A 13634-nucleotide genomic window follows, 5' to 3' on the forward strand; every position below is an offset into this window, starting at 1 on the left:
AAAAGGATGCTAAGTGTAAGTGAAATCTCTACGTAATCATTCCCTAAAATGTTTAGTGTAGTTTAGTTTTCAACATTTTGCAGCAAGAAGTTTAGATAAATCTACAATATATTATCATCAGACCAAACGAAGGATAATTATTTAAAAGAATAAGTTATGTTATGATACATATATAGATTTGGATGACATCGCTTCAGGTGGTTTTACCAGTCAGGACTAACAGGGATATTAATCAAAACAATGAAAAAAAGCTCAAATAAATTTGATCCTAATAACAAGAATGTTGTTTATGCATATGCTAACTATATAGTTATTTTCATGGACTTAAATAGATTAGTTTTTATGTATTTATTGATAGTAATTAATATTTTTTGGTTCATATTGTAATTACTAATAGAAAGTAAACAATATAATGTAAGCATGTAAAGTTATATTTAAAAATTTGGTCTTATATTGTCAGTTATAAATAAAAGTGTGTGATTTAAATTTCATTTTTATACATGACATAAAATTGTTAAGATTCATTTGAAGTTTTACATATTGTCGAGGTAAAATTATGCCTACTTAATTTATGTATAACAATAATTACAGTTATTTCAATGTTAAATTTATAGCAGTATAACTTTTTTATTATAATGATACTTAAACATTATGACACTTGTTGTTTTAAAAATATAACATTAAATTGCAGAGTAAAATATATTTTAATTGTATTATGTGGTATTAACTTGCTTTTATTCAACTAATAATAAATTTGTTGTATAAAAACCACTCCATAACAAACCTTAATTATACAGCATACATAAAGAGCTCTTATGCATTTCAAGCTTCTTTCTAAGTTATTTTTAAATTAAGTGCACAATTACATACCTAAAATGCCAAACTACCTGAAGTAATACTAATTGAAACAATCTTTCTATCAATATATTAATATATTTCAAAAATAGCAGGTATGTATCATATCAATTTAATTATTACATTTATTTGTTTCAACCATGGTTCAAAATTTTCTCGTATAAAAGCCGGCCTTCAAATTTAAGTTTGTAGCTTATTCATAGTTCCAAAGACTTTCGTTAAATCATGCTTATTTGTCAAAACTAACTACAGCATAACTGGTATAATAGGGAAAGTTTACTTATGGTATAGGTATCCCGTTCTCATCAACAAACAAAGTTTTTCCAATTGTTTCGACTGAATTAAGTACTAAAATTCTAAATGTTATTCCAACTTTATTTCTTCTTACCTATTAACTTACTTCTGTTGGCGTACTTTGCGCTAAAAGGTAACATAAAATAAATGCTAATACAAATGAAAAACACTTGTACGGAAACCATTCGTTTATAACCTCTTAACATATATAGGCCTAAAAAATTAAATTTATGAAATTGAATATTAATATACCACCTGATATTACGTTAAAATGAAGGTAAACTGTAGATAATAAACGTAATTCTATTACAATTAATAAATATTTTATTTTACGGCTTGCCTGTCAGTGTTGGTCGGCCATATTGGCGCCGGACCGACCAGCTGCTTAAAAAGCCGAAACAGCGAAATGTTGGCCTCCTTTTTAAATTTGCCGCTAGTTTTGGCGCCAATATGGCGGTAATTGCGGTACTTTATATATCTAGGGACTTTAATAATCAGAATATAATTAGAAATTTTGAACTTTCGGTTTTGGATCGACGGCTCGTCGACGGCCTTAAAACTCGGCTAAATATGCACAGTTGCCAGATTTAAAAAGACTTGAATTGGCATCCCATTCTTTTTATTGTGTATAATGCAGTATGTGTTTCTTTCTCTCTCTTTGGTCCGTTTCCCTGAAGAGGGATTAGTGTCAGATACACTTATATTAATTATTCCTTTGGCTATTAAAATAGTTTTAAGTATATTATTACAAAACATATACATTTTTAATATACACTATACCTTATAATTTTAACTAAGAAAATACCTTTAATTACCTTTAAAATTAATAATATACAGGGCGATTGATAGTGATATTTATTAATGCTGGAACGTTAGTAATTAAATATAAGTTTAATAATAATGGAAATAATTTATTAAAATGCAGTACAAAAAATGTTAACTGACTAAAAAATACTATAATAACAAATTTCTTCCGTTTGCCACGTTATTAAAATAGACCTAGGTAGATTTTAAAAAGTGACACAGGTACAATTAATAATATATTAGTTCGGCATAAAAGTTGCTGTCACCGACATCGAACAATAAATTAAAATTCGTAAAATAAATTGAAATTATTATATAAACAGATCTTTATAAAGAAACGCAAGTATACCAAATTTGGGCCCAATCGAACTCCAGGAAATGATATCATAATAGTGTACTATATTATGGTACCACTCGATATACTTTAAGGTACCATAATATTGCAATGTCACCGAAGATCCGTAGTATACCAAATTTAAGAACAATCGAACGCCATGAAATGGTATCGTAATATGGTACTATATTAAGGTACCACTTTATATACATCATAGTTCAATCATATTACAATGTAACCGAAGATACGTAGTATACCAAGTTTGAGCCCAATCGAACGCCAGGAAATGGTATCGTAATATGGTACTATATTAAGGTACCACTTTATATGCATCATAGTACCATCATTTTACAATGTCACCGAAAATACGTAGTATCCCAAGTTTAAGCCCAATCGAACGCCATGTATCGTAATATAGTACTATATTATGGTATCACTTGATATGCTTCTGAAAAAAACGGCGTCCAGTTGGCTGGAAAAGGACAATCGATGACATTTCCCATATAAATTTACATATAAAATGACAGTGATATTCATTTCATAGCTATCGCTAACGCCGTTTTTTCCCGATTATACAATATGAACTTGGTATGAACACAATCGAACGTCAGGAGGTGGTATCATAATAGTAGAACAATACTTATTATATTGTCGCTGAATTACAATGAAAATTCAGGGTTCAATTATACAATCAAACGTCAGGAAGTAATTGTAATTTAGCTCATATGATTTAATTCCAACTAACATGGCAACCTGAAAAAAACAGCTCTGATCTATTTTAATATGTTTAAATGATGCAGCAAATTTGAAGGTAGGCTTTATCAGGAAGTATTACGATATGAATTACACAATGGCAACATTGCACAAAATTCTTTTAAATTTTGTTTGTAGAAAACTGTATTCTTTTAAATTTATTGCCCTCTATTATGTAGTAGCGAAACTACCACATCAAAATATCTGATTTGGAGACAGACTTTTAAAGCCTGTCTCCTTTTGCGACCTACAATTTTATACATGTAACGAGGCTTCTGTTGCGTAGCTAGATATTCTGTGCTTTTAGCCTCCGTAATTAAAATTGTTGATCAGCTTCAGCAACATTAACAGTTACCTCGTTTAATGCTGCTTATACATATATTGCATTAATTTTTCTGCTACCTTAAGATTTCTCTATTCTTACCTTACACCTAATTTATGTGATTTTCTTAGCATATATGATTTATAAACCATATTTTTCCTAATGGAAGGATATGGAATAGGATATGCAAAATTAAGATATTTTAACATTTATTTTCCAGACAAAAGCATAATATAGTATTAAGATTAAGACATTAAGACAAATATTATAAGAAAGATCTTAATATAAATCACAAACTAACTAAGTCTTAATTTGGTCTTGTATAAACATAGGTATAAAACTAATAAGATCAAAACTCAACCTTCACCATATTGTCAAGATTTGGCATTATAGGAAACAAGAAATTACAGTAAATTAAGAAAAGAATATCAAAGTATTACACGATATTAAATACTGTAATGTATTCTACGACACAAACCATCTCCCTTCTAAAGAGAAAAAGATAAAACATAAGGCTTATTCAACTTATTTTATCACCACACTCTTCGATAAAATATATGTCTAAAATTGCTATTAATCCATCTATTAATCCACTAACTTGATATTTTTAAGAAATTATGATACAAACATTATAATCAAAGTATATTATATTAGTAACATTATAGGTAAAATGTTACCTCTATCTCATTGACGTGTATATTGTTCTATAAAGACTCGTCATGGTAGTACTTCAATACATCAATACATATAATCAAAACTATTGTTGCCTGTAAATAACTAGAAATTAAATAACTTGAAAGAAATAAAATAATTATAATAAGTTTAAAACCATTAAGAAAAAATCCCCGTAAATGTAAATATATATAATAAATATTATCATTAGTACAATTTTATATATTCATTATACTTTCATTTCACAATCTTCATTATCCTTCTTACTTTAATTTTGGATATCAAGATAAATCTGAAATTATGAAATTAATTATAGAATTTGTATTATTTATTAACACTCAAAAAGAAATTTTTCAACTGCAAATAATTCGAAAATAAACTGCAATTTGGCAACATCGACGATGTGCGCTTGCGTAGTATTGATGATCAAATGCAGCAAATATGGGCTTCAAGGTCAGCCACCGGATCCACACCTTTACCGATAAAACAGTTTTTGTTGAACTTTTGGTACAAAAACATTTCAAATTTATGATCTAAGTTTAATAATACTCTATTTAGTCAACATGTTTAATTTATTTTAGGGTGCAGCCACACTATCCTAAAAACGGCGTATCGGCGTAACGGCGTAACGACCTTGAATCGATTTCCAGTAATTCTATTGGCTGAAATTTTTGACAGATGAATTTGACAGATAAAATTTCTGACAGATGAATGTTTAAGCCAATAGAAGTACTGGAAATCTATTCAAGGTCATTACGCCGTTACGCCGATACGCCGTTTTTAGGATAGTGTGGCTGCGTGATGACAGGTATTGACAAGAGACCATTTTTACGTAAAAAGCGTCGTATGTAGACACATAGTTAAGTAATAATAACATGTAGTTAAGTAAATTACGTCTTAATTAACTACTTCCGAACCCTGCCCAGGACACAGTCCAGAATACATCGAAGAGAAACATTTGAAACACAAATATCGATGTTTCCGATACATCGATGTATTTTTGCCATCCCTAATTTAACATTGCAGAATGACATGTGACATGTAATGTGACAAACGTCAGTCTGTTCAATCGTGATTCAATCTGTGGTCTATTCTTGTTTTAATTCTAGTAATTTTTTAAGTCAGGCGGCTTTTGAATTTCTCATAGCAAATAATAATTTGTCGGCGTATTTAGAATTAAAAAAATGGCTATTAGTTTATTAAATCCTAAGGCTGAAGTAGCTCGAGCTGCGCAAGCATTAGCAGTAAATATTTCAGGTGCGAAAGGTATTCAAGATGTCATGAAATCCAACTTGGGACCTAAAGGAACCATGAAAATGTAAGGCCACATGTTAAAAGAATTTAGCACCTATTAATAAATTTTAAGTATTTTCATCTTATTAACCAAGTTAATTATTATTTTGGTAGTAAACTATAATATTATTAACTTTTTCATAGTATAATTTCTACAGATTTGATGAAAAAAAATATTCCAGGTTAGTGTCAGGTGCTGGTGATATAAAAATAACTAAAGATGGTAATATTTTGCTGCATGAAATGCAGATACAACATCCTACTGCTTCCCTTATTGCAAGAGCGTCTACTGCTCAAGATGATATGACAGGTAAAGTGATTTTATATATTAATTTTTTTGTTATAGTAATATGTTTTAGGGGATGGTACAACATCAACTGTTTTATTAATTGGCGAGCTCTTGAAGCAGGGCGACATATATATTGCTGAAGGTCTACATCCTAGAATTCTAACAGATGGTTTTGATAAAGCAAAAACTAAGGCTTTAGAGGTTTTAGATAAAATTAAAATTGCAATTGAACCCAATAAGGAGAATTTAACAGATGTTTGCCGTACAAGTCTTAGGACTAAAGTAAGTCAGTATTATACTTGATTTAGTTCAAGTTAATAAATATATTTTATGTAGGTTCATCAGAAATTAGCAGATGTTCTAACTGACGTTTGTGTTGAAGCTGTTTTGGCTTTGAAATCGCAAGATAAACCTGTTGACTTACACATGATTGAACTTATGCAAATGCAACATAAAACTGAAACTGATACAACTCTTGTAAAAGGTGGGTTTTACATTTTACAGTATAATGGAAAGAAGCAACATTTTTTCAAATTTAATACTTAATTTTGTGGTGATTTTTTTTAAACTATTATATCTTAAAATACTTTCCTTAAGTTTTATCTCAATATATATTGAGATAATTAAGAAATTATATAATTTCCATCTAGTTATAATATTTATTAATAAGTTTGTAATTTGTTATTGAAGGTTTAGTATTAGACCATGGTTCTCGTCATCCTGATATGCCAAAACGTTTGGAAAATTGTTACATTTTAACCTGTAATGTGAGCTTGGAATATGAAAAAAGTGAAGTTAACTCTGGATTTTTTTATAAAACAGCAGAAGAAAGAGACAAGATGGTAAGTAACCCACTAACTTATATCCATTGATATATGATTATTAAATCAAATCATAGGTAGGTTTTGCATTTATTAATGTTTACTTCAAGTTTATCTAGAAATTTTTGAAATATTTGCAATTATAGAGCCTGAATTGTAGAATACTGTTTTTTTTTTTAATAATTCTTCAGTAGAAGGAGTAAAATTGTTTTAAATCAGTAAAACAATAATTTTTGGCCATTTTTTTTATTATTATTATTACAAAAAATCAACAGTAGGCGGGTAAAACCTGATGAGACTATTGAATCAACAAAATCACATTTATCTATCACAGTTGTAATTTTTGATAGTTTAATTTTTAGAAATTAATCTGTGGTTGTGTATTTGCTATTTATTGTTTCTTTTTTTGACAAGATATGTTTTAAAAACGATCTACCAGGCTGAAAAAATACTAAATTCTGAGGCAAATAAAGTTGCACAATCTTTACTGATATAAATAGGAATGTTATGAGATCTAGAAGTTTTCACAGGTCTTAATCTAGAATTCTTTAGGGCACTCAGTTGTAAATATGAGTTATATAATACCGAATACCATATAATTCCTTACTAAAACTAGCTTAAAAACTAAAATTGCAACAGAAGATACTTAAACATCTTATACTAACTCAAGTCATTTCATCTGCATGGTCTGTATTTCAGGGTTGGCATGATATATATCATGATATTTATACCTTGATATATAGCATGATATTTATACCTTGATATATATCATGATATTTATAAAAAAATAAAACTCAACAATCACTCAAGAAAGAAAAAAACAAAAAAAGATAATATTGATTGGATCTAGGTCAATTTTTTTATTTTTTAGAATTTCTGTTTATTTTTTAGAATTCCTGTTTATTTTTAGAAGTTCCGTTTATTTTTTTAGAATTTCTGTATATTTTTTATATATTTTTGTTTTAATGTTGTTCCTATTATGTGCAAAGCAACAATAATTAAGTTGAAATAAAAATATTTGCTTGAGCTCCTGATTTTACTTGATACTAAACACAGTTTTACATAAAAAATAAAAACAAAAATAAATATCAAAACTTGATATATATCGGATATATATCAGATATATATCGGATATACAGGGTGTTTCAAAACAAATGCGAAAAACTTCAGGGGGTGATTCCTTGTTCAAAATAAAGGGTAGTTTGCTTTATAAACGTTGGGTCAAAAGTCAACCATTAGGGAGATATCGCGGTACAAAGATGGCGGAAAAATAATGTTTTTATTTTTTATCTTGAAAACGAAAAGAGATAGACTAATGAAATTTTACGGAAGCATTACTGTTATGAAAACACGCTTTCTGGTAATTTTTTCACTTTTTTAAAATGAGTGGAAGGGGTTGAAATAAACTACCCCTATCATTCTTGTTAATGAAATTTAAAGAAAAATCTTATCAAACACATGCAAAAAAAAATAATTTTGATAGTTTAGTTTATTTAGAAACTTTTATATCTCTTGTGTTTTTTGATAAAACTCACCGATTTGAAATTAAAAATAAAATGTAAAGCATTACATGTCAGGACAAAAAACATTTTTAGCTAAAGAATCTAGTGGGCAGCTGTAATTTTTTAGGAAAAATCTAGTCGGCCGCTGTCACTTTTTAGGATGTTTCTAATATTGTTTTATTTGACATTACCCTACTGCAATACGTTATTATCTAGATTATTATTATTATCATTATTATCACTAGATTCTTAATCTAAAAATATTTTTAGTCGACATGTAATGCTTTACATTTTATTTTTTAATTTCAAATCGGTGAGTTTTATAAAAAAAATTCAAGAGATAAAAAAGTTTCTAAACAAACTAAACTATCCAAATTAATTTTTTTGCATGTGTTTGATAAGATTTTTCTTTAAATTTCGTTAACAAGGATGATAGGGGTAGTTTATTTCAACCCCTTCCACTCATTTTAAAAAAGTGAAAAAATTACCAGAAAGTGTGTTTTCATAACAGTAATGCTTTCATAAAATTTCATTAGTCTATCTCTTTTCGTTTTCAAGATAAAAAATAAGAACATTATTTTTCCGCCATCTTTGTACCGCGATATCTCCCTAATGGTTGACTTTTGACCCAACGTTTCTGAAGCAAACTACCCTTTATTTTGAACAAGGAATCACCCCCTGAAGTTTTTCGCATTTGTTTTGAAACACCCTGTATATCCGATATTTGATATTTATATAAATATCATATTTGCCAACCCTGCTGTATTTTAATGCATGCGACAGAGATAAATATAAATGACCGGTTGACAGACAGGGACAAAATAAAAAACGGAATACAGTGTTGGCCTGTTTTTGCATTTGTAGGAAAATGTGTAGAAAAAAATTAATTATTTTAAGAACTTTCACGTATACTACTGAAATGAAGATAATATATCTAAGCTAAATATAATGTATTACAGCTATAGTAAAATGAGTAACTAATTGTAAAAAAAAAGTTCCAACCCTAGATGCAACATTTTTCAGAAACACCTACTTGTGCGGTTTAAAATTTTGATGCAAAATCTGGCAACACCCCATAGAAGAAATATATCAACCCAACTTTTATCTTTTTTTTTAATACATTTGGCTAGCGATTCTGTAAACATATTTCCTGTCAAGTGACTTATCAATCGTATATAAATAGCCTAGGCTAGATAGGAAATTTCTTGCTAAGGAGCTTACAGAATCCCACTGTTGATTTTCCATTAAGCTGTTGACATCACTGTCTTACATGTTAAAATCCAGACCATACAGTTTCAATGAACAGATTGGTATATTCTTTTGGTACTTTTTTTACTTACAAGTAAAGTATTTTAGTTTATATAATACTACTTTCTGCTTCTTTGTATGCTGCTAACATTGTATTGATATGAACTTTTTAAGTCCACTAGTAGGTAGAGTGGATGTAATTTAAGGATCCCGGAGCGTCATCACTCTTATGTGTCACCAAGCCGTCGAATCGCAACCAAGGGGCGGTCGATATGCAGTTGCATCACTGATGACATTACTGGCTCCTTAAACTTAAAATGCGCCAACTCTAAATTTCTGTTTACTTTTAGGTAGCAGCTGAAAGAGAATTTATAGATCAAAGAGTGAAGAAAATTATTGAGTTAAAGAAAAAAGTATGTGCTGGGAACAATAAATCTTTTGTAGTTATAAATCAAAAAGGTATTGACCCAATGAGTTTGGATCAGTTGGCTAAAGAAGGTACGCTTCAATTTCAAACATATCGATTTTTAAATTATTTTTATCTATATTTTATTATTTCCACTAGGAATTATTGCATTAAGAAGAGCTAAACGTCGTAATATGGAACGGTTAGCATTAGCCTGTGGTGGTGTTGCAATGAATTCCTTTGACGATCTTTCGGAGTCTGTTCTTGGATATGCTGGTGTAGTTTATGAACACGTACTTGGTGAAAATAAATATACCTTTGTAGAGGACTGCAAGGTATAAAGCAGTTAAGTTTATCATGTACAATTTTACAGATTATATATTTTTAGAACCCTCAATCAGTAACTATTTTAATGAAAGGCCCAAATAAACATTCGTTAGATCAAATTAAGGATTCCATTAGGGATGGCCTTCGTGCTATTAACAATGCTCTTGAGGATAAAGCAGTTATTCCAGGTAATATTTATACAGAGTGAGACAAAACTGCTGCAACAAATGGTATTTTTTATTTCTGAGTTAACAAAAAATAGTATATGAGGAATTTCTTCAGCACGCCCAATAAAAATAATCATTTTGATATGCTAGGATTTTTGTTATTAGTCTAGAAATTTTGCGTAAACTTTGCAATAATTCAACAGTAGAAGATTTTCCAATTTGTGGCGATTTTTTTTTCATAAAATAAAATTAATTTTAATTTTTTCAATGAAATTAGGTGCTGGTGCGTTTGAAGTAATGGCTAATAAGGAACTTATGCAATGGAAAGATACTATTAAGGGTAAATCGCGATTGGGAGTCATTGCTTATGCTGAAGCACTGCTAATTATTCCAAAAGTATTGGCAACAAATTCTGGTTTTGATGTTCAGGTAACTCAATAGTTGACAACCAAGTTCAATAATTCATTCCTATGTTGAATTTTGTAACTTCAAATGCTATTTATATTTATGACTATATATTAAATAGATAAAACAATGTATTAATAAAAACTAATACTCTTCATACTTTTTCAGGAAACTATTGTTAAACTACAAGAAGAATCTAGGATTAATCCCGAACCAATTGGACTTGATCTGGTATCAGGAGAGCCAATTAATCCAAAAGATGCAGGCATTTTTGATAATTATATAGTAAAGAAACAAATTATTAACTCCTGCTCAGTTATTGCCAGCAACCTTTTACTTGTGGATGAAGTTATGAGGGCTGGCATGAGTAGTCTTAAAGGATAAATTCATTTCATGAACTTATTCAGGAAAGAATAAAAAAGAATCGTTTATATAATACATACTAATAACCATTTTTGATTTTGTTTTTGCTGACACATTTTTTCTAATAGCTTTGTAATTTTAATATAAATAGATGTGAAAAAATAATTTTGGCTTTTAAAATATCCAAAAATCTTTGAAATGAGAACCAGCAGGCTTATATTTAATGACTGCAGGTTAAAAGTAAGGCTAGAAACAAACAAACCTGATTTTGCTGAATCGGCGCCTTCCTAATGACACTTCTGTTGTATAAACCAGAAGGTGTTCCGCCGACGTGACGGTCTACATGACATAACATTAGTCTATGGCTACAACTGAATCGGCTGCCGAGCGTACCCTGTCAGTTAGCATGCTACAGTCTGCAGTTAGTTGTCACGACAGTACCGTGCGTATATACGGCGAAACAAACTTAACCATCTTTTCTGCATCGGCGTTGCCGGTGATATGGAAAAATGTTCTTCCGAACAGTCTAGTAAACAATTTATCTTTGACTTAATGATTTTGGTATTATTTATGTATAAAAATATAAGTTTTTCCTCTAATTTGTTCTGGAATGCATTACTCCACTTTCGGTACTTTTTTTAATTGTAGTCGCTAGCACCTATTTCTAAAGCTGCGTACTGACCGTGCCTTTGACGAGAGCGACGAGCGCAGGACTGCTTCGATCCATTTTTCGAGATAAGCCTGCCACGAGCCAAGCAACAGCTATGTAGAGCATGCACTCGCGCGTCTGTTACGCGCCCGTCCATACTATGCCGAAAGCTCTCTTTAATCGGCCGTCGAAAAACTGACAGAAGAGGTATAGCAACGAAACTTCGTAGGTTGGCTCGCGAGACCCGTCTATAGCAAATTTGGAATGTATCGCGCGCCGTCTCGTCATATCTGTACGCATCTTTATGCGCAATTCTCACTATAACGTACCGGCAGCGTCAGGTCACCTTACCGTAGGCATTTATACATTCTGTACATGTATACGGCACCTAGTAATCCCATTGGTCAGATTTGAATTTTAAACCAATTAAACTCCGAGTGCCATACGCGAGTATGGAATGTAAGACAGTGCCATTATGCACTTACGGAATGTACTTTAGACATTACTATTAACGCTTTGTTATAGAGCATTCCAACCAAAACCAAACCAACCCCACCAAATAGCTAACAACCAACGCATCAACCCCACCAAATAACCAACGCAATTAACTCCACTAAATAATCAATCTAACCCCACCAAAAAGAGTGAAACCACAACGCAATCCGTATTTTGATTGCTATTAAATATTTACAGCTTTTTTTAAAACATAAAAACAGTTTACAGTCACATAAAAAAAAATTAAAAAGTTATGGTCCGGCGTGAGATTTGAACCACGGACCTCTGTTCACGAAGCCATGGCCTCAGTCACGGAGCCACAGCTACTCTTGCAAGATTAGCTATAGCCAGGCGTTATTTTCTGCTGCAAGCATAATTTTACCAGGTACATTCCGTAAGTGCGCATAGCACTGTCTTACATTCCATTCTCGCGTATGGCACTCGGAGTTTAATTGGTTTAAAATTCAAATCTGACCAATGGGTTTGTGCTAGGTGTCGTATACATGTACGGAATGTATAAATGCTTACCGTAGATATTTTTAAATTGTCAACAATGAACATATGCATGCAGGACAATGTAAGTTCTATTTGGCGCTGTTCTTTAGCGGACGCCATCTAAAGCTTTTAATTATTTTGGAGCAGTTTGGCTTTTTCCAAAATTTTGTCGCTATTTTTTTTATTAATATTTTTTATTATTAGAGAGTTTAATTTTATATAATAACACTTTGTGCGTCTCCATATCCCTAAAATACCGGGTGCGCGTTTTACTTTATTCGATAGAAAATGACATTGGTCGCGTTCATCAGGACGTAGCGCTACCGCAACGAACACTAATTTTCTGCTGAACGCGCCGATTAGTTGTGAGCGCTCTGGGATCAGTCGCCATTTTTTCCATCAGACAATACGCTACGCTACCAATGCATGATGGATTAAACGTCTCATACGCCAAATGTCACAAAATGTTTTGGAAAACGAAAACAAAGCATTTTGTTTATTGTTCTCGGTTGACTAATCCCCTCGATTTGTGCCAAAAATGGGTGAAAACAATTTAATATGCATTACTTATGATTTTGATCTAAAAAGCACGTTCAGCAGGACAACCAATCGATGGTACATCGCTCACTGATCAACTTGTCCTGATGAACGCGACCATTCTGAATAGAATGACATATCATATGTCAACTTTTGACATTCTTGCTTAATAAAAAATCGTATTTTAAAATTCAATCTAGAGTGACTATGTTAACAACACCAATTCTTAATCAAGGAGCCTTGGAAAAATAGATTTGATCGTCTAACGTTTTTAGTTATGTCAAAGAATATCTTAATACCCTAGAAGTCTCGTCTGGCATCAAAATCTGACCTGTCGATGGGGCCTCGCTTTGGCGAGCGAGGCCCCAACTTCGTGGAGCCTCGCTATTTTGCTCGGAATTGAACGAATAGACGCGCGGCGTTGCCTTGTTTTGTGTGTACTTTCTTGAATAGTTTTAAATTATAGTTTTAAATTTTATCTATTGCTATAATCAGTCTTTCCGTTCTCCGCACTCCGCCAGTTTACATATAATATTATCTTATATAATTCCCGTGTTACAGTTTTGTTTACCGTACTCCTCGAAACAGCTTAACCGATTTTGA

The 13634-nt window shown here is 31.1% G+C and overlaps 1 protein-coding gene and 1 long non-coding RNA gene across 2 annotated transcripts; one reads left to right on the plus strand and one right to left on the minus strand.

Annotated features, from left to right (window-relative positions):
- Positions 1–886: 886 nt before the first annotated feature.
- Positions 887–1657, minus strand: LOC115876097. Its single transcript, XR_004049094.1, has 3 exons — positions 1415–1657; positions 1256–1363; positions 887–1203 (listed from the first exon to the last, which is right to left on the minus strand). It is a non-coding gene; the product is annotated as an uncharacterized LOC115876097 (long non-coding RNA).
- Positions 1658–5063: 3406 nt separating this feature from the next.
- LOC115876010 (T-complex protein 1 subunit zeta) lies at positions 5064–11020 on the plus strand. The gene is made up of 10 exons (XM_030891673.1): positions 5064–5352; positions 5510–5637; positions 5687–5898; positions 5953–6100; positions 6307–6458; positions 9538–9685; positions 9753–9928; positions 9982–10108; positions 10365–10516; positions 10661–11020. The coding sequence occupies exons 1-10, from the start codon at positions 5219–5221 to the stop codon at positions 10874–10876; spliced, it is 1593 nt and encodes a 530-aa protein (XP_030747533.1). The 5' UTR covers positions 5064–5218; the 3' UTR covers positions 10877–11020.
- The last annotated feature ends 2614 nt before the right edge of the window (positions 11021–13634 follow it).

This window comes from Sitophilus oryzae, unplaced genomic scaffold (genome assembly GCF_002938485.1).
Source record: "Sitophilus oryzae breed Bouriz unplaced genomic scaffold, Soryzae_2.0 scaffold_1396_pilon_pilon, whole genome shotgun sequence".
Taxonomy (NCBI): domain Eukaryota; kingdom Metazoa; phylum Arthropoda; class Insecta; order Coleoptera; family Curculionidae; genus Sitophilus; species Sitophilus oryzae.